This window comes from Salmo trutta, chromosome 6 (assembly GCF_901001165.1).
Source record: "Salmo trutta chromosome 6, fSalTru1.1, whole genome shotgun sequence".
NCBI classification, from domain to species: Eukaryota; Metazoa; Chordata; class Actinopteri; order Salmoniformes; family Salmonidae; genus Salmo; species Salmo trutta.
In genome coordinates, this window is record NC_042962.1 from 46,789,537 (window position 1) to 46,811,793 (window position 22,257).

At 42.9% G+C, this 22,257-nt stretch overlaps 1 protein-coding gene across 1 annotated transcript in view; it reads left to right on the plus strand.

Moving 5' to 3' along the window:
- The first annotated feature begins 11,186 nt into the window (after positions 1-11,186).
- LOC115196066 (inactive dipeptidyl peptidase 10-like) overlaps positions 11,187-22,257 on the plus strand; it is a 32,746-nt gene continuing 21,675 nt past the window's right edge. The window contains exons 1-2 of the mRNA XM_029756579.1: positions 11,187-11,567; positions 22,127-22,241. Of these exons, the coding sequence (XP_029612439.1) occupies positions 11,541-11,567; positions 22,127-22,241 (142 nt within the window). The 5' untranslated portion in view covers positions 11,187-11,540. The remainder of the gene's footprint in view (positions 11,568-22,126; positions 22,242-22,257) is intronic.

A 22,257-nucleotide genomic window follows, 5' to 3' on the forward strand; every position in this document is an offset into this window, starting at 1 on the left:
GATAGACTGGAGTACCAGACTGTTATATCAACCTTAAACTTCATATACAGTACCAGTTTTCTGGCAGGAATAAACCTAGAACTCTGTGTAAATATTGGCTGTAATAGACTATAGACAATATGTAGGAGTATGTAAATCTTCACCTTAGATTGACCTGTACTTCCTGTTTGTTTGTGTTTTTGTCATTGTCTGTAGATGTTGCCCTGACTCAGAATGTGCCTTATAACGTCTATTAAAATTCAACTGGATTTAATTAATGCACAAGGTTACCGACTGTAAGCTTCACAAAGGGTTTGGGTGTTCAGGATGTCTGTGTTCCAAGAGAGAAATTAACAGGAGTTATGAAACTGTGGGCAAACAGAAGATGATTCCTTGAATTGTAAATCTTGAAATCGATTTGTTGGTATTTCTTGGTGTTATGTCAATTAATCAGTAATCCCTATCTTGTTCCATCCATAACATTGCAGTTTACAGTAGAAGAATAAGTGTTAGGTGAATATTGGGGACATTATATGTTTAGTAGTTGCCCATAGCTTCCCCCCTCTGTTCCCCCATTCTGTCAGGTCAGTATAAACAGGAACAGGTGTAAGCCCAACTGGTGCAACCAGCCCCCAGTGCATCACTATAGGACATACAATGTTGCCTGGCTGCCTTTGTTGTGTATTCCTCATTAGTAGACTTCCCTGTAGCTCAGTTGGTAGAGCATGGTGTTTGCAACACCAGGGTTGTGGGTTCGATTCCCACGGTGGGCCAGCACAGACATTTTTTTTATGAAATGTATGCATTCACTACTGTAAGTCGCTCTGGATAAAAGCGTCTGCTAAATGACTAAAATGTAAACGTAAAGCTTTGCTCTAACAAGTAGAGCCCTCCATGATCCGTGATGTCACTCCAGGAGCAGACAAGAGAAGGGAGGCTATTTTTAGAGCTTGAACAAGGGAGGGGTCAGTGAGGGCAAAGACCTTCCCCCATCAGCCTCATCTTTTGAGATGCTGCTATTAGCCATTCTTGTTCTCGTTTTTTTTACTGTGAAAGGGGGGGAGGGGTGGAGTGGAGGATCAGTGTCCAGACCAGGACATTCTGATATGGACAATTTCAATAATTTGATGTGGAAGAACACAAAGGAATTATAATCAATCTTACTTGTACTGTGTGTTTGTAAACAGAATAGAAGGGAGATTTGATGGTTGATTGTCTTGTCATAATGTACATTTACATTTTTACATTTTAGTCATTTAGCAGACGCTCTTATCCAGAGCGACTTACAGTAGTGAGCCTGTATATTGAGGTACTGGATTATTTCTGTGTATGTTAAATAAAAATTAAGAGGCCAGACCAGGGCTCCTCCCTGTGACATGTGCAAGCTAGATTAGAGGCGCTGACGCAATGTTTGGAAATGCACTGAGACAAATTACACTGCATTACTGGCTGTGTTAACCTCTGGACAAATGACTCAACCGTTAAGGCGAAACAGCTCAGTGCTAGAAGTAAATCTACACCGGACAGGGGAGAGGGAATCAGCGTTTCTCCTGTCCTGTCCTGAGTCACGGCACCTAAGAAAAAAATGCTCTGATAGGATGATTTACTTCCGACAACGCTTCCGAAGACGACTGAGGAGGACATTACAGAGGTGAAGTGTGTTTTGTCGGATCTCAACACCCCACTTACCCCCTCTCCCATCCCCTCTTCCTCCGGTATGGCCGAAGGGAGTTTAGAGAGTGGTTGCTTATGAGAAAACAGCCTCTGGATTTCTACCAGACAGGCTGAAGTCCCTGGAGGAATGCTGGATTAAGAACAGGACAGAGGAGGAGGTGGACAGGGGAAGGGGATGTGAAGAGTAAGAATCCAGTACCTGGCTGGTATGGATCCCTGGAAGAGAGAGGGCCATGAGAAACATAGACACAGGCCCCGTGGCTGGAATGGATCCCTGGGAGAGAGAGGACTATGTGAAATATAGACACAGGCCCCGTGGCTGTCATGGATCCCTGGGAGAGAGAGGGCCATGAGAAATATATACACAGACCCTGAGGGATCTGAAGTGTGTCAGTGCTGTACTTGTTCTATCCCAGAGATAATTGTCTCCCTGCACTGACATACATAGACAGCTGTTGAACGCCAATATATTTTTAAATTCCATGTAGACGTCAATGTCCCATAGGGGATCAGTATGGGAAAAAAGTATGAAAATGTATGCACTCACGACTGTAAGTCGCTCTGGATAAGAGTGTCTGCTAAATGACTGCAATGTAAATGTAATGTTTGAAGCGATTATCACTGTGCTGTTGATAGTTGTGCTTTTGCTTTTATCAGTTGTGTAATTTAGCTACTTTGGGCGTTCATTTTGATGTTGGATAGCCTTAATTCAGTTCCCTGTTATAATGCATCATTATGTCAACTGGCTCTGGGCGAAGATGAATCAGAGTGGCATGTTTATCTTCTTCCATTTTTTTCTCCTTTGTTTCATTCGATTTCTCTAATCACAGCAGATCATCACCACATTAAAGTGAACCTTTTTAATGGTCTGCATACTGATTTAAATGTTAGCGGTGCTTTAATCGTGTTTGGTAGAGGTGGGCTATTTGTTAAAATGGTCAGGGCAGCGCGGGTCAAAAAAACAATTGACCTGTGCATTATTAGTGCCAACAAGAGTCGGTTAGAGCTGTTGAAACTTCCTCATATTTCTATCTGTCTGTCTGTGATTTTCAGTGTAGCTATCTGTATACCACTACACCTTATCATTAACCGCACACAGTAGATATAGTCAGGGATATAGTCGGTGTAGCTGGAGCTCCGACAATCTCCTTCTGAGCTGGTTCACTGACTATAGTGCTTATGTGAGGAAATGGGGCTATGTCCCAATTATCTCTCCTCCCTCCTGAAGTGTGCACTTCCCTTCACTGATTTGAGAGGGAAATGGCTGGCATAAGAAATATGGTGGAAACTCCCACTAGCCCGTGCCTCCACCTCACTTTATGGTTTTCGATTTTTGGAAAGTAGTGAACGAGTGCACACTTCAGGACAAAGGAGATATTATTGGGACGCGCCCAGGGTAACTGTAGCACTGTGTGTTCAGTTTGTTGTCGAGCGCCGACTCTCTACACTGGTGTATTTGGGGTTGGTTTTCAAAGGCCTAGGCTAGCCCGTGGGCAGCACATCCTGACTCAGCCATGCTCATTGTCTTCCAGTACATGTCCACTGCCTGTTTAAGTATTCCGAGGAAATGCTCGTTGGCTAGGTCAGTCTATTGCCATAATAACAGACGACTTGATGAGGACTCTTGTCTTTTTCCTCCTCTCTAGTGTCTACCTCTGGATAGGAGGCAACGTAACCTGTTTCAGAGTTCATGTTGTTCTGCAGTCCTGTTGTCTGAGTGCGTTGCTGTTCTTCCCTACTGTAGGCATCTGTTTAATAAGTAAATGTAGTTGATGCACTCTGACCCCGTTCCTCAGAGTAGAGAAGTAGGTCGATGCGTAGGGCCTAGTCTGTTTAATGCATGATTGAGTTATGAGACTATAATCTGCAGCCGTAATTGAGATTGAGAGATCGACAGCCTCCTGCGGGATAATATTGTCTGTGCATTGTCTTCCGGAACACGGTCTTGCAGTCTCTCATTTGGGCCCTGGTGGTTAGGAACTCCTGGTCTGCATCCCAAATGGTACCCTATTCCTTATATAGTGCACTACTTTTGACCAGAACCCTGTGCAGCCCTCGTCAAAAGTAACGCACTACATAGGGAATAGGGTGTTATTTGGAACACGTCCCTGGAGGTCGGCCGTTTGAGAGTATTTCAGATGAGAATATTTGATTACTGACATCAGCGGAGCTCTGGGCCGTGAGTAACACACGAAGCATGTGTCTTCTCCTTGCACAAGAGAGGAATGAAAATGCAGATTATAGGCTGTTTGTCTCTCCACATCGATAATATGTCTTTGACATTGCCCAACCAAAGATCAGCGTGAAGATTCTTGGCAAAAAAAAAAAAAAAAAAAGAAGTAGAGACTAAGTGACGACACCTCTTAGGAAATAGAGTTGCATCTTGCAAGCTCTCGTTTGAGTCGTTTCCAATGACCTACAATCCTAATAGACAGAGGAGACTCCTGCCCTACCTCAGCCTCTCCCCCCACTGGGAGAGCACGCCAGGCTAAAAATACCAGGATATCACACTTAGAAAACCACCTGGAGCTGTAGACGAACCCTATTCATCAACTATCTATAAATGGTGTAGCCTACACATGAAGGTCAATTCAAATTGAGCTATGATGATTACGGTGTTTCAAATTGCCACAGCAAGATATTTTCACGTGATTGTTTTGCATTGTATTCTTCGGATGTTTGCCATGTAAATTGCCTCAATTAGTCGGGGCATGAGTAAGGAGAGAAGGGAGGAAGGCTCCCTATACATGTTCATTTAGAATAGAACAACACAATGTGGACTCTGTCCAGTCTAGAGGACATGACTGAACTTCAACACTGTAGGGGAGGTAACACCTCTCCTTGAGTCTGAGCAAAGATCATTTAAACACGCACGCACACACACACGCACACGCGCACACACACTCACACGCGCACACACACTCACACGCGCATGCGCACACAGACACACACACACACACACACACACACACACTCACACGCGCATAGGCGCACACACACACACACGCACACACACACACACACACACACACACACACACACACACACACACGCAGTCTCTGATTTCTCTGTTTAAATATTTCATGGGAGAGTGGTTTTGATTTCTCTCTCTCTTCTCCTGCTCATTCCAAATGATGTTCTTAATGTGCACCAACCTGGTTATAGACCTGGACATAGCACCGTTTCAGCAGCTACGCTTGTCTTAAATGATGTGCTACATTGCCATATTTATAGACCTATCCAAGGCCTTTGATACTGTCGAACATCCCCTACTCATTCAGAGGTTGTCTGAAATGGGCCTCGACCAGGGAGCTATAAGTCAAGTTACCTCGATATTACTAAAGGTGTCCCGCTGGGGTCTATTTTGGGACATGTCCTCTTTACTATTTATTTAAACAATATTGGTCTATCTGCAAAAACCTGTAACATTCATCTGTATGCAGATGAAACTGTTATGTACATGATTGCCCCTACTGCTGACAAGGCTGTGTTAGAGCTGCAATCTGATTTTGTTGCCTTGCAGAAAGACCTTGTTGATTTAAAACTTATACTTAATGCAGGAACAACTACATTTACGTTGTTTTGTAATTCTCATATAAATATTTCAGATGATTTACACATGTATGAATTGGATGGTTCTCTCATCGAGCAGGTTCCGGCCTATAAATAACTGGCCGTTTGAATTGACCAAAAAATTGACATTTTAAAAAACACACAGATGAACTAATTAAGAAGCTGAAGCTAAAGTAGGGTTATTTTATATAAATAGATCATGCATCTTCCTAAACAGCAGGCAGCAGATTGTACAGGAAACCCTCCTGCCTGCTCTTGATTATGGTGACACCATTTATCAGAATGCTTGGATACTGTGTACCATAGCGCACTTCGCTTTATCACAAGGCGACAGGTTTTAATACTCATCACTGCATCCTTTATCAGAAAGTCGGCTGGACCGCCATAAATTCCCGTAGATCAATTTATTTCTCCCTTTTTGTTTGCAAAGCTCTGCTGCACCAGCGTCCAACATATCTCACTTCTCTGTTAAAGTATACAAATAGGAGGCACCAAATCCGCTCACAGGGTTGGTTGACTCTTGAGGTTCCTGGTGTCTCTACCAACCTAGGTAAATCAGCCTTTAGCTTTAATGCATCCCTTGTTTGGAAGAATCTACAAACCTCATTACGTCTTGAATCCCTGGTGCCAATAGGGCACCAGTGAGGAATGGATTCACTGAGGTCTGCGAGTGTTTTGCTTGATTGTAATAATGTATTTGTGTTGTTGAAACGCAGTGTATCTGTAACTGCTGTATTTTGAAGTTTCTTTTTTGCTGTTTTATTGAATTATCATGTTGATTTGGGAATTGTTTGTTCTCAAGGCACCATTGAGAATGAGACCCTGGTCTTAAATGGGCTTCCCTGAATCAATGAAAGTTAAATAATAAAACAAAAATGTAACTTATACAGTATCTCCCAACTCCAAAAAAATCCAATTAAAGAAAAATATCCCTGGGCTGTTGATTACCTTTCCTCTCTCCTTTTATTGTTTAGAGAGGAGCTCGGGAGCTTGACTTGAATAATATGTAAAGGTCGATCTCAGTCACACCTGCTGCTGTTCTATCACTGATGTTACATGGCTGTTATTCTGATATTTTGATTGGTCGTATTTGTAAGTTACAGGACTTTAATGCGGATTTGGCGGGTTGGATCACTTTCCATATAGTGGTGTCTTGAGATGTCTTGTCATAGTAGTATTGGCTCTGTCCCTGTCCCTCTCTCAATCTCTTCTATCTCTCGCTCTCAATCTTTTCTATTTCTCTCTCTCAATCACTTCTAAAGTGCCTACGAAAAGTTTTCAGTCCCCTTGACTTTTTGCACATTTTGTTATGTTACGGCCCTATTCTAAAATTGTTTAAATGTTTTTTCCCCCTCATCAATCTACACACAATACCCCATAATGACAAAGCAAAAACAGGTTTTTAGAATGTTTTGCTGAATATCACATGTACATACAGTTGAAGTCGGAAGTTTACATACACTTAGGTTGGAGTCATTAAAACTCAGTTTTCAACCATTCCACAAATTTCTTGTTAACAAATGATAGTTTTGGCAAGTCAGTTAGGACATCTACTTTGTGCATGACATAATATATTTTTCCTACAATTGTTTACAGACAGATTATTTCATTTATAATTCACTGTATCACAATTATTGTGGGTCAGAAGTTATATACAAGTTACATACACTAAGTTGACTGTGCCTTTAAACAGCTTGGAAAATTCCAGAAATTATGTCAAGGCTTTAGAAGCTTCTGATAGGCTAATTGACATAATTTGAGTCTATTGGAGGTGTACTTGTGGATGTATTTCAAGGCCTACCTTCAAAGTGCCTCTTTGCTTGACATCATGGGAAAATCAAAAGAAATCAGCCAAGACCTCAGAAAAAACATTGTAGACCTCCACGAGTTTGGTTCATCCTTTGGAGCAATTTCCAAATGCCTGAAAGTACCACGTTCATCTTTACAAACAATAGTACGCAAGTATAAACACCATGGGCCCACGCAGCCGTCATGCCGCTCAGGAAGGAGACGCGTTCTGTCACCTAGAGATGAACGTACTTTGGTGCGAAAAGTGCAAATCAATCCCAGAACAACAGCAAAGGACCTTGTGAAGATGCTGGAGGAAACAGGTACAAAATTATCTATATCCACAGTAAAACGAGTCCTATATCGACATAACCTGAAAGGCTGCTCAGCAAGGAAGAAGCCACTGCTCCAAAACCGCCATAAAAAAGCCAGACCACGGTTTGCAACTACACATGGGGACAAAGATCGTAGTTTTTGGAGAAATGTCAGATGACACAAAAATGAGACAAAAATAGAACTGTTTGGCCATAATGACCATCGTTATGTTTGGTGGAAAAAGGGGGAGTCTTGCAAGCCGAAGAACACCATCCCAACCGTGAAGCACGGGGGTGGCAGCATCATGTTGTGGGGGTGCTTTGCTGCAGAAAGGACTGGTGCAGTTCACAAAATAAATGGCATCATGAGGTAGGAAAATTATGCAGATATATTGAAGCAACATCTCAAGACATCAGTCAGGAAGTTAAAGCTTGGTCACAAATGGGTCTTCCAAATGGACAATGACCCCAAGCATACTTCCAAAGTTGTGGCAAAATGGCTTAAGGACAACAAAGTCAAGGTATTGGAGTGGCCATAACAGAGCCCTGACCTCAATCCTATAGAATATTTGTGGGCAGAACTGAAAAAGCGTGTGTGAGCAAGGAGTCCTACAAACCTGACTCAGTTACACCAGCTCTGTCAGGAGGAATGGGCCAAAATTCACCCAACCTATTGTGGGAAGCGTGTGGAAGGCTACCCAAAAAAAGTTTGGCCCAAGATAACAATTTCAAGGCAAGACCCGGTCCAAACACTGGGGCCTCACTGCGGTGACGGTCCGCGCTGGTCTTTTGGTGCTGGAGCCGCGCGTCAAGGGGGGTGTACTGTCACAACTTCCGCCGAAGTCAGCTCCTCTCCTTGTTCGGGCGGTGTTCGGCGGTCGACGTCACCGGCTTTCTAGTCATCGCCGCTCCATTTTTCATTTATCCATTTGTTTTGTCTTGTTCCCTGCACACCTGGTTTTCATTCCCCAATCACACTACGTGTATTTATTCCTCTGTTCCCCTTCATGTCTTTGTGTGTAATTGTTTGTGTTACGTGTCAATTTTGACGCGCTAGACTGGTGTTCGGTAGTGCCGTGTTTTATTCACAAGGTATGTTTATTTGTTTGAACATAGCTATTGTGACTGTTTGGGCGTGTTGCACTTTTGCATTATTGGCTGGAGGATTCGACGCATTGGCGTCCGTCTGTTGGTTTCTCCTGCCTAAATAAAGTGTGCGCCTCTTCACAACTCTCTGCTCTCCTGCACCTGACTACGCTCCCAGTACGCACACCATTGACAGTGTATGTAAACTTCTGACTTCAACTGTAAGTATTCAGACCCTTTACTCAGTACTTTATTGAAGCACATTTGGCAGCGACTACAGCCTCGAGTCTTCTTGGGTATGAGGCTACAAGCTTGGCACACCTGTATTTGGGGAGTTTCTCCCAAAATCTGCTTTCGTGTTGTCATTATGGGGTATTGTGTGGATTGCTGATTATTTAATCCATTTTAGAATAAGGCTGTAACGTAACAAAATGTGGAAAAAGTCAAGGGGTCTGAATACTTTCTGAAGGTACTGTATATCTCTCTTTCTCTCTCGCTCTCTCTCTCTCTCTCTCGCTCTCTGTCTCTCAATTCAATTCAATTAAATTCGCTTTATTGGCATGACATAACAGTATACATATTGCCAAAGCTTATTTTGGATATTTACAATATAAAAATACAAATAAATGAAAATGAGAATCAAAATTGTCAACGGGACAACAGTAACAACAATAACCAAGGGTCAAAATAACCATACATTCAACAATAACAATAAGCATACAGTAGAGTACATGTGCAGGTTGATTGGTCTGTCAGACACTGTCCCTCAACTTATGGCAGGCAGCAATGTAGTGCGCTGCCAACCCACAGCTCTCTGCGTCCTCCCCCAACAGGACGGGTAGCCTATCCTCATCAGAGAGGTCTTTGAAACCTTGAATAAGGGTTTCAAATTTGGGAAAATGACACTCTCTAATTGTTTTATATTTTTGACATTTTGTCAGAAAATGCAGCTCCGTCTCAGGTTCTGCTGTTGTGCAGTGGTTGCACAGCCTTTCCTCTACAGGGAGCCAGGTTTTCCTGTGTCTACCCTTCTCAATGGCAAGGCTGTGCTCACTGAGCCTGTACTTTGTCAAGGCTTTTCTAAGGTTTTGATCAGTAACCATGGTCAAATATTTAGCCACTGTGTACTGTCGATTTAGGGCCAGATAGCACTGCATTTTGCTTTGTGTTTGTGCTTGTGTTTCCCAATAAGCAATGTAGTTTTGTTTTGACTGTGTTGTAATTTGGTTTATTCTGATTGAATGGATGTTCTGGTCCTGAGGCTTCAGTGTGTTAGTAGAACAGGTTTGTGAACTCAGCCCCAGGACCAGCTGGATGAGGGGACTCTTTTCTTTGCTCAGCTCTTGGCATTGCAGGGCTTGGTAATGATATGAGAGGGGGTCACTGTATTTTAGATGTTTCCAAAACTTAATTGCTCTTTGAGTTTTTATATTAGTCAATATTTGCGTAACTCTGCCCTGCATGCATTGTTTATAGTTTTCCTCTCTCTCTCTCTCTCTCTCTCTCTCTCTCTCTCTCTCTCTCTCTCTCTCTCTCTCTCTCTCTCTCTCTCTCTCTCTCTCTCTCTCTCTCTCTCTCTCTCTCTCTCTCTCTCACACACCCACACCATTCCACACACACCCCACACACACCTTCAACACTAACTCAATGACAAATCAACAAGGAATTTGTACCAATTTGTAAATCACAAATAGAATCTTGCAGGACATGGCGCTCATTTGGAAGAGTAATGATGTTGTGAAGAATATGCAGGCCTGCGTATGACTCACAGAGTCTTTCAACAGGACTGGGGATGGATAGCTACTCTAAGAGCTGCTATGTGGACCATGATTGCTTGGCAGTGCAGCAGATAAAGGAACCTTGCAATCTGCATCATTAACTCAGGCTGGAGATTTTTCAAACACCTGAAACAGCTTCTTCCTGTAATCTAGAGCCATAATCATTATGCCTAATTATATGTCCAAAATATGATATCTGGGTAAAAAATTGACAGGAATGTGAGTCTTATTTAGTACATTTAGTAATTGCTTGCTTTTCTAAAGTCTAGCAACCTTGCTAGCAGGGATGCCGCCTAAGATAGTTAGTTAGACAAGCTAGCTACTCTAACTTGATTGATTGCCTGAAATGTCTTCTTGGTACTGTACCTAGTTATGAGGTTGGGAGATTGGGAGCCTACCTGGGCTAGCTAAAGCCAACTTCATAAAATTGCTAGGAACTAGTAGTACTACAGAGAAACAATAACAATGTAAAAAAAAAAAAAAGGTACAGTATTTTTCTATACATTTTTTTTTTTTTTACAGAAATAATCTGAGGGGCAACGTGCCCCATATGGGCATGACGCCTCTGCATGAAAGGCACTACAGGCCGCAAGTTTAAGGCTGGCAAGATTATTGTCCATGGAGGTGATAACTAATTTTCCTTGTAATATTTCTGGTTTGTTAGATATATTTTGCTTCAGTGAACGACTGTCCATTCTTTCAAAGCACAATGCCGTAGTGTAGTTTGGAACTTCAGCACCATGGACAGCTCACATTGAGCAATGTATCCTTCAAAGTGCGAGATTCATTTATTCAAGCTCACACTCACACTAACACTAAACTGGATTATGATACAAAAAAAAGACACATCACACTATTGATAAAACCCCTTGCCAGTCTAATTTTATCCAGTACTCTGAAAACTCTTGTCATGAACACGAAGTGTATTATTTTCCCGCCCCCTTTGCAGAGTGTGTGTCTCTTTTATTGTAGTGAGGGGGGGGGATATTTCTACTCGTGGTCGTGGATGTTTACAGCGTCAGCAACACACATCACACACTTTCTTTCTCGGGATATTGCGTGCTTTCCTCTGCTTGAAACAGATAGGGGATATTTCATACACTGTTTTTTTTTATACCTTTTCTCCATATATGCTTCTTTGAAATGCGAGCTCCGGTAGATTTCTTGAAATCGTGATGCCCCCTGCTTGACTTGGGTTAGAATTTCTGGATTGTGTTGTGCGTCAAGACCCTCGCCATTCTCCGGGTTGATACGTAGATATATCAGCTACCCCGAAAGGTCTGTGCATACACTGCACACATTATCGAGTCCATCTGACCCGAGGAGGTCCGAAAATCAAGATTCCACAATGACAGCTTCAAAGGAAGGAGAGGAGGTAGGATGGTACACGCTAATACTGATTTTGATTGAGGCATTGTATTTGTGTAGAGATGGAGTGCTTATTTTCAGTTGAGTCTGTGTAACTGCGCGATGGATGCAACAGATCCGTTATCATGCAAAACAGAACCGATGTCATAATGCGAGGGATTCGTTTTGTCGGAAAAGACGTGAGATGTATTGATCTCTTCGGATAGGCACTCTTTTTAATCCACTCCTTTTTTTTATTAAGATTTAGCCTATCATTCATGGTAGTTTTATTAACTGACTCCCAATGATGCGTATTGTATTGACATCTTTCCATCACGACCCTGGCAACTACACCATAACTGCTAAGATGAACTGATTCATAGGTTTCTGAAGTTGTCTTATGTTATCACAACTTACAGCAATAACAATGTCCTGAACATTCGAGTTCAGCACATGATCAAACCTATATGAACGCTGTTAAGCCAACTCCCAGAGAAGTATAGCATGCATGCATAGGAGCCACATATAGTTAGTCTCATTACAGATGGGTCAACCTCAGTTAGTAAACCCCTATTCAGTTATGTGTAGCTTCAATCGAACATAAGTTTAGTTGATATTCACATTAAATATGTACATCTCATGGATTCAAGACCAAGACACACTGATCATTCTCCTAGGCAATTCACTTATTTCAAGGTGAGATCTTATTACTTGAAAGTGATTCCTATTTATAACAATAATAATAGTAATAATTTGGTGGGTGCTTATATTTGTCCTATTTTGTACAAGAGTGCATTATACGCATGTGTGAATAGAAAATGCATTTTTATGTATATCCTCCCTGGCTAACTCCCTCTGAGACACCCTTGGAGAGTGGGGTCGTGGCCAGGGTCCAGGGTCTGGAGCAATTAGGGTTAAGTACCTTGTTCAAGGGCACATCAGCATATATTTCACCTTGTCCGCTCTGGGATTTGAACCCAGCGACCTTTTGGTTACTGGGCGAACTAGAGCTGGGATGATAAACCGAAAATGATCGACACGGACCATACTGAAATCATTCAGTATGATTAGCAGCCTATACCAGAGAAATAGGAAGTTTGAAATGAAATGCGTTTGCTAATATGTGTGATTGTTAATGGGACAGTGAATGACTACAACCATCAAACCAGTAGTAATAGTTTAAAGGATGCTGCATAATAATGTTATAAACGTAACCTATTTATCATTACCACACAAATTAGTAATAATTATTTATTGCAAAATGGATTTTTGTCTATATCGCCCAGCTCTAGGCCCAAACCGCTATTGTAGTTGTCTGAGTAGGAAGTGCTATTGAGTAGAGGGAGATTTCTTGATCTATCTGTGTGTGTATGTGTATGTGTATATGTGTGTGTGTGTGCGTGTGCGTGTGTCCGACCAACCCTGCCATGTGGTAGCTCCAGCTCTCTAGGATCCATGAAGATGATAAACTTCATATACAGGGACAAAGGAAATCATTTAGCCCATTGCACATTTTGGAAATAACTATAGTCAGGTTTGTATACAAATATAGGCATGCTGTTTAAAATGCTTAGCAGTAAGCTGAAAAATGCTCCCCTTATGATAACCGAAGAGATACCGAAGACTCCCCAAATGGTCATTCGATGTCAGGGAATCTCTGAGATCTCTTACACAACTGACAATCATTGTATGTTTGAGGTACAAATCCTTTCATTAGCCGAACACATTGCGACAACTAGAGTTCCTCAGCCAACCCTTGCTGTTTAATTTAGATTGTTTAATGTTATCTAAAACCTCTGGACTGCAGATCTTGCCGGCCTTATTCTCTGGTTTTCATTAATGATTCAAGTTTTCAAACATAGTTTTAGGCGGTTTCAGGAGAATCTGGCCAGCTCTCTGCTTAGGCTTTATCTGGCTTTGTTAAGTAGAAGGATAGCTCCGATACGTGTTTAACAAATACTCTGAGACTTTTAAAGCCCAGTGCTGTGCAGTGACTGCTCAGGCAGCTGGTGAGTACAGCGGAAATCCCATTGACAAACATGTAGTCTCAGTAGGAAAGAACATGATTTATAATAAATCTTCTCTGGATTAGGAGCAGAATACAAATCTGACCCTCTGTGTGTCTGTGTGTGTGTGTGTGTCTGTGTGTGATGTGTATGCATGTGTGTTTTTGTGTGTGTGTGTGTGTGTGTGTGTGTGACATGCTCAGCCTTTCCCTTACACTACACCAACCTTGTTTGTGTGAGTACTCTGACATTGATAGAACCATCCTCATACGTGTGTGGCCTAGATGCATATCTGAACTCTGAAGGTTGTCCCGACATAACCAAAGGAAAATACCACCTAATAACTGGAGGTCATCCAAAAGGGCAAGTGTCGTAGCCTTTTTTTCAAATCAAATAAACTTGTTATTTGTCACATGCTTCTACAGGTGTAGTCTAACAGTGAAATGCTTGCTTACGGGTCCTTTTCCAACAACGTAGAGTTAAGACAATGATACAAAATGTAATGAAAAAATGTACATAGTGACATGAGGAATGAATACACCGTGAATAATGAATAACAGTAACAGGTACAAGTAACGTGGGAGTACCAGTACCGAGTCGATGTGCAGGGGTACGAGGTACTTTAGGTAGCTATTAGGGCTGGGATTTGCCAGTGACCTCACGATACGATATTATCACGATACTTAGGTGCCGATATGATATGTGATATGTATGATATGTGATATGTATGATATATGATACGTTTCTATATATTACAAATCGATACCGGGATTTTATTGTGATTCGATGTTCCAAACATATTGCTCATCGTATGTAAAATAAGACTTAGATTTTGTAAAAAAAAAACACTGATATCTATGTACAGTTAGGTAGGGGTAAAGTGACTAGGCAACAGGATAATGCAGATAATAGACAGTAGCAGCAGCGTATGGTGAGTGTGAATGTGTGTGTGATTGTGGGTGCGGGGTGTCAGTGTGCATGCGTGCGTGTGCTATGTGTGTGTATGTGTGTGTTGGAATGTCAGTGTAAGTATGTGTGGGTGTGTGGGTAAAGTCCAGGGTGTGTGCATAGAGTCAGTGCAAGAGAGAGAAAAAAAAAGGGTCAATGCAGGTAGTCTGGGTAGCCATTTGTTTTTATCAGTCTTATGGCTTGGGAAGTAGAAGCTGTTCAGGCTCCTGTTGGTTCCAGATTTGGTGCACTGGTACCGCTTGCTATGCGGTAACAGAGAGAACAGTCTACAGCTTGATGGCTGGAGTCTTTTGAAAGGGGTCCTGGATGACAGGGTGCTCGGCCCCAGTGATGTACTGGGCTGTACTCACTACCCTTTATAGCGCCTTGCGGTCGGGTGCCTTGCCGTTGCCGTACCAATCGGTGATGCAGCCAGTCAAGATGCTCTCAGTGGTGATGCTGTAGAACATTAGAAAGATCTGAGGACCCATGGCAAATCTTTTCAGCATCCTGAGGGGAAAGAGGCGCTGACATGCCCTCTTCCCAACTGTATTGGTGTGTGTGGACCATGTTAATTCCTTAGTGATGTGGACACGGAGGAACTTGAAGTTGTCGACCCACTCCATTACAGCCCCGTCGATGTAAATAGGGGCATGCTCGCCCCTCCAGTTCCTGTAGTTCACGATCAGCCCCTTTGTCTTGCTGACATTGAGGGAGAGGTTGTTGTCCTTGCACCACACTGCCAGGTCTCTGACTTCCCTATAGGCTGCCTATTTTGCACTCACGTCATGGTTCTCTTTTCAATGGCCTGAATACAGTGAACTAGAGGGAGAGAGTGAGACATTACTAGTCTATACCTGTCTACAGATCCGCTCTGATGTATGACGAGGCTGGCTAGCTGAATGTCCTGCCAACAGATCTCATAATGAAACCACTACAACAATACAGTTCACCTCTAAATAATTCAAAATTCACTGAAAGCTTCTCAGTTGGGAGTTATGGTTATGTACTGTATACGGCCCAGGGGTAACTCCACATACCTGTTTGATTCAATACATTCATGACAGGTTAGACTGAGTTATGGCTGAGTTGGGGGCCTTGGGAGATCAAACCCATCTATTTTCTTGGCACGTATCTGTAAATATTATATTCATATTAGCTCTAGTCCTGGGTGTGAGTTTGTTTTCCTTCACAGGCTCAGCATTAGCAAGTCCCACTAACACCCTGGATCAGAGCTAGTTTTACATGAATATCTGTTATGAATTGGGACTCATAAAAGGGGTCATTAGGGGCCAGACAGTGACAGGTGGCCCTGTGGTCACAAACAAGAAGAGTCTGACAGCAGAGTGGAGGGGAGATGTGTTCTGTAAGGACTTGGCAAGGCCTCACTCACCCTAATTGCACTTGTTTGTAGTGGCTGGCACATAGTTTGACCATCCACATTTGAACATTTGTCCTCGTCTTGTCGTGTCCCGTGTATATATATATTTACATATTTTCTTCGCATATCTTTTTATATATATTCATTTCTTTCTAAAAACTCAACTTCAAAACACTCTCCTGCAACTCGCCTCACCAATTGTTTAAAAAAAAGTATTATTCACCTCAAATCAGTTCACTGGCTAACATTAGTATTCAGCTAACCACGGTTGGCGGTCATCAGCTATCCTTTAGCTCAAAAAGCTATCGGCAGTTTTTTGTACAACGCGACTCAGACCAGAGCATACCGAACCTATTTTCTCTCCATGTCCCCAGATTTCTACCGCAAGCTCTGGACACTTACACCTGGATCTTGCAGCTAGCTAGCTGCTATCCGAGTGACTATTGGCTAACGTCAGTCCCGGAGCAAACATCAGTTATTCCAGAGCTAGCCAGCTGAAGAGTTCCATCAGCCACTCCTGGGCTACAATCACCTATCCGGACCCGTTTTACTGCTGATGCGGAGCCCCATCGGGCCTTCACGACCGGACTACCAACGTTATCTGCCCGAGGGAGTTATCCAACTGGCCCCTCCGTCGCGACGTAACCTGAACGCCCATCTGCGGCCCGCTAATCGTTATCTGTCTTATCGGCTGCTATCTGAATAGGTCTATCGGACAATTTTCTTGGGCCACTATAACTAACTATTTTGCCAATTGGATTGATCCCCTCTACCACACGGAACCCCACTAATCTGCCGACGGAAACGCACGAGGTGGCTAAAAACAGACCATCTTTTGCCAGCTTGCTACCCATTGCCCGGCTAGCTGTCTGAATCGCCATGACCCCAACCAACCTCACTACTCACTGGACCCTTATGATAACTCGGCTAAGCATGCCTCTCCTTAATGTCAATATGCCTTGTCCATTGCTGTTTTGGTTAGTGTTTATTGGCTTATTTCACTGTAGAGCCTCTAGCCCTGCTCATTATACCTTATCCAACCTTTCAGTTCCAACACCCACACATGCGATGACATCACCTGGTTTCAATGATGTTTCTAGAGACAATATCTCTCTCATCATCACTCAATGCCTAGGTTTACCTCCACTGTATTCACATCCTACCATACCTTTGTCTGTACATTATACCTCGAAGCTATTTTATCGCCCCCAGAAACCTGCTCCTTTTACTCTCTATTCCGGACGTCCTAGACTACCAATTCTCATAGCTTTTAGCCCTACCCTTACCCTATTCCTCTTCTGTTCCTCTGGCAATGTAGAGGTGAATCCAGGCCCTGCAGTGCCTAGCTCCACTCCTATTCCCCAGGCGCTGTCTTTTGATGACTTCTGTAACCGTAATAGCCTTGGTTTCATGCATGTTAACATTAGAAGCCTCCTCCCTAAGTTTGTTTTATTCACTGCTTTAGCACACTCTGCCATCCCGGATGTCCTAGCCGTGTCTGAATCCCGACTTAAAAAACTCTGAAATCTCCATCCCTAACTACAACATTTTCAGACAAGATAGAATGGCCAAAGGGGGCGGTGTTGCAATCTACTGCAGAGATAGCCTGCAGAGTTCTGTCCTACTATCCAGGTCTGTACCCAAACAATTTGAACTTCTACTTTTAAAAATCCACCTCTCTGAAAACAAGTCTCTCACCGTTGCCGCCTGCTATAGACCACCCTCTGCCCCCAGCTGTGCTCTGGACACCATATGTGAACTGATTGCCCCCCATCTGTCTTCAGAGCTCGTGCTGCTAGGTGACCTAAACTGGGACATGCACCCCAGACATCCTACAATCTAAGCTTGATGCCCTCAATCTCACACAAATAATCAATGAACCTACCAGGTACCACCACAAAGCCGTAAACACGGGCACCCTCATAGATATCATCCTAACCAACTTGCCCTCTAAATACACCTCTGCTGTTTTCAACCAAGATCTCAGCGATCACTGCCTCATTGCCTGCATCCGTAATGGGTCAGTGGTCAAACGACCTCCACTCATCACTGTCAAACGCTCCCTGAAACACTTCAGCGAGCAGGCCTTTCTAATCGTCCTGGCCCAGGTATCCTGGAAGGATATTGACCTCATCCCATCAGTAGAGGATGCCTGGTTATTTTTTTTAAATGCCTTCCTTACCATCTTAAATAAGCATGCCCCATTCAAGAAATTTAGAACCAGGAACAGATATAGCCCTTGGTTCTCTCCAGACCTGACTGCCCTTAACCAACACAAAAACATCCTGTGGCATTCTGCATTAGCATCGAACAGCCCCCGTGATATGCAACTTTTCAGGGAAGTTAGAAACCATAATACACAGGCAGTTAGAAAAGCCAAGGCTAGCTTTTTCAAGCAGAAATTTGCTTCCTGCAACACAAACTCAAAAAAGTTCTGGGACTCTGTAAAGTCCATGGAGAATAAGAGCACCTCCTCCCAGCTGCCCACTGCACTGAGGATAGGAAACTCTGTCACCACCGATAAATCCACTATAATTAAGAATTTCAATAAGCATTTTTCTACGGCTGGCCATGCTTTCCACCAGGCTAACCCTACCCCTACCCCGGTCAACAGCACTGCATCCCCCACAGCAACTCGCCTAAGCCTTCCCCATTTCTCCTTCTCTCAAATCCAGTCAGCTGATGTTCTAAAAGAGCTGCAAAATCTGGACCCCTACAAATCAGCCGGGCTAGACAATCTGGACCCTTTCTTTCTAAAATTATCTGCCGAAATTGTTGCAACCCCTATTACTAGCCTGTTCAACCTCTCTTTCATTTCGTCTGAGATTCCCAAAGATTGGAAAGCAACTGCGGTCATCCCCCTCTTCAAAGGGGGGGACACTCTTGACCCAAACTGCTACAGACCAATATCTATCCTACCCTGCCTTTCTAAGGTCTTCGAAAGCCAAGTCAACAAACAGATTACCGACCATTTCGAATCCCACCACACCTTCTCTGCTATGCAATCTGGTTTCAGAGCTGGTCATGGGTGCACCGCAGCCACGCTCAAGGTCCTAAACGATATCTTAACTGCCATCGATAAAAAACAATACTGTGCTGCCGTATTCATTGACCTGGCCAAGGCTTTCGATTCTGTCAATCACCACATCCTCATCGGCAGACTCAATAGTCTTGGTTTCTCAAATGATTGCCTCGCCTAGTTCACCAACTACATCTCTAATAGAGTTCAGTGTGTCAAATCGGAGGGCCTATTGTCCGGACCTCTGGCAGTCTCTATGGGGGTGCCACAGGGTTCAATTCTTGGGCCGACTCTCTTCTCTGTATACATCAATGATGTCGCTCTTGCTGCTGGTGAGTCTCTGATCCACCTCTACGCAGACAACACCATTCTGTATACTTCTGGCCCTTCTTTGGACACTGTGTTAAGAACCCTCCAGACGAGCTTCAATGCCATACAACTCTCCTTCCGTGGCCTCCAACTGCTCTTAAATACAAGTAAAACTAAATGCATGCTCTTCAACCGATCGCTGCCCGCACCTGCCCGCCCGTCCAGCATCACTACTCTGGACAGTTCTAACATTGGAATATATGGACAACTACAAATACCTAGGTGTCTGGTTAGACTGTAAACTCTCCTTCCAGACTCACATCAAACATCTCCAATCCAAAGTTAAATCTAGAATTGTCTTCCTACTTTGCAACAAAGCATCCTTCACTCATGCTGCCAAACATGCCCTCGTAAAACTGACCATCCTACCAATCCTCGACTTCGGCGATGTCATTTACAAAATAGCCTCCAACACCCTACTCAATAAATTGGATGCAGTCTATCACAGTGCCATCCGTTTTATCACCAAAGCCCCATATACTACCCACCACTGCGACCTGTACGCTCTTGTTGGATGGCCCTTGCTTAATACTCATCGCCAAACCCACTGGCTCCAGGTCATCTACAAGACCCTGCTAGGTAAAGTCCCCCCTTATCTCAGCTCGCTGGTCACCATAGCAGCACCCACCTGTAGCACGCACTCCAGCAGGTATATCTCTCTGGTCACCCCCAAAGACAATTCCTCCTTCGGCCGTCTCTCCTTCCAGTTCTCTGCTGCCAATGACTGGAACGAACTACAAAAATCTCTGAAACTGGAAACACTTATCTCCATCACTAGCTTTAAGCACCAGTTGTCATAGCAGCTCACAGATTACTGCACCTGTACATAGCCCATCTATAATTTAGCCTAAACAACTACCTCTTCCCCTACTGTATTTATTTATTTATTTATTTTGCTCCTTTGCACCCCATTTTTTCTATTTCTACTTTGCACTTTCTCCCACTGCAAATCTACCATTCCAGTGTTTTACTTGCTATATTGTATTTACTTTGCCACCATGGCCTTTTTTTTGCCTTTACCTCCCTTATCTCACCTCATTTGCTCACATTGTATATAGACTTATTTTTCTACTGTATTATTGACTGTATGTTTGTTTTACTCCATGTTTAACTCTGTGTTGTTGTATGTGTCAAACTGCTTTGCTTTATCTTGGCCAGGTCGCAATTGTAAATGAGAACTTGTTCTCAACTTGCCTACCTGGTTAAATAAAGGTGAAATAAATAAAATAAAAAAATAGTCCGGAAGTTAATGAGCCTCAGTGACTGCAGGGGGAATCGTCACTGCTCTCCTAAATCCCAGTGTCTTGAGACGATGGTCTGTCAAAAATCACTATTCTACTGGATGATGTGTACAAACTAGTTTTTTTTGTACAGTAGATTTCTCACGTCAAGCACAGAATTATATAGGACTGTAAATCTATAGCTGTACATTCTAGCCTGGATCCAAACTGAATTGTTCTATTTACATTTTGTGAATTCACTTTAAATCCAGGCTAGTAAGCTTCTGCTCCCGGTGAACACAATGTTCTCCTTAACTTGTTTCTTGGGAAAGCACAGTAGGTTCTCCGTAGTAGGCTAGACGAACGGATTCAGACTCACAGAGCCATGACTCATGCTTCTCAGTGCTAATCAATAGATTAATGAAACGCCACAATTACCTGGAACATGACCTCGTTAGTTTGTTTGTCTGCCCAGCAGTGTCTCTCACATTACAGGTGATTCTTACGGTGTTGATTACCTTGCGCTGGACTGCCTGTCTGTTTTGCATCCTTGCTTGTCTATTTGCACTGTTCTGATGAATGGTCTTGTTTCCAAAATGTAACAGGCAAGAAAAATGATTGTCCGGATGTTGCCGTCCCAAATATTTTCTTTATTGAATTGTTATAACCACCTCATGACAAATTAGCAAAGGATGAAAAAACACCTAGAACCGCATTTACCAAAAATCTATTTGGTTTTATAGTTGTTATACATATTACATTAACTGGTCATAGGTTACAGGCTATGAACCAATCACGTAAATCCGGTATGCTTTTACAGTAATTCTGCATTCTTCCCCAAATCAATTCAACCAACCATGTACAGCTGTAATTCTATATGCTTACCAACATTAGATTAAATGGACATAATTGATTTATGTATAGAATATAGACATACCAAAAATCGATGCAACAAGCCAGGTTAAAACCGTCTCCCTCTATGACTCAGTGGCTACGACAGTGTTTTTAGAGGAGAAATGAAAGGGACATTCGAAGGTTTCAGGGAGTATTCTCTCTGGAGATCGCTTCTTGAGAGCAATCAATAGTTTGCGTTTCCACCACTCTCTGCCCTCCCTACGTCCCTTATGTACTGCGAAAGGCAGGCTAGGCGGTGTACTGTAACACCCATCTATACACCTCTCAGCTCTAATCATGTCAGCTCTGGTCAGTCAAAAAATTGCTAGACACACACCTATTCACTCTGACATATTCAGAATGTTCATCATGAAAAAGTGGACACCTACTGCTTTGAGACAAAGTCATGTCCATAGATAGCAGTGTGGTCGCATTTAATTAAACCATAAGCTTGCAGTGACTGAGTGGTACTGTAATTATATTAGGGATTATATGTAGGAAGTGGTGGGGTTGGATCCCATTGCTGACACCAAAAGTGGACTCTACTTAATTACAATTTAGAATTGGAATCTTACAATATTGTTTTATTAACAGTCTACAAGTGCATAAGGAACACAGTATTTCCCCGTTCCATAGGAGCCTCTATGTTTCATAGGAGCCTCTAATACCAAACATGTTCATGTCTGATAGTAATCATTACATTATTTAGTTGAAGAGGGTTCTCAGTTTGCTTTGTGTGTTTTTTTCCAGGACTTTGTGCAAGTAAGCCCTGAATCAAGGAACTACAAAGGAATAGCCATCTCCCTGCTGGTCATAGTGGCAGTTTGCTCCCTCATCACCATGTCTGTCTTTGTTCTCACACCAGGTACTGTACCCACCAG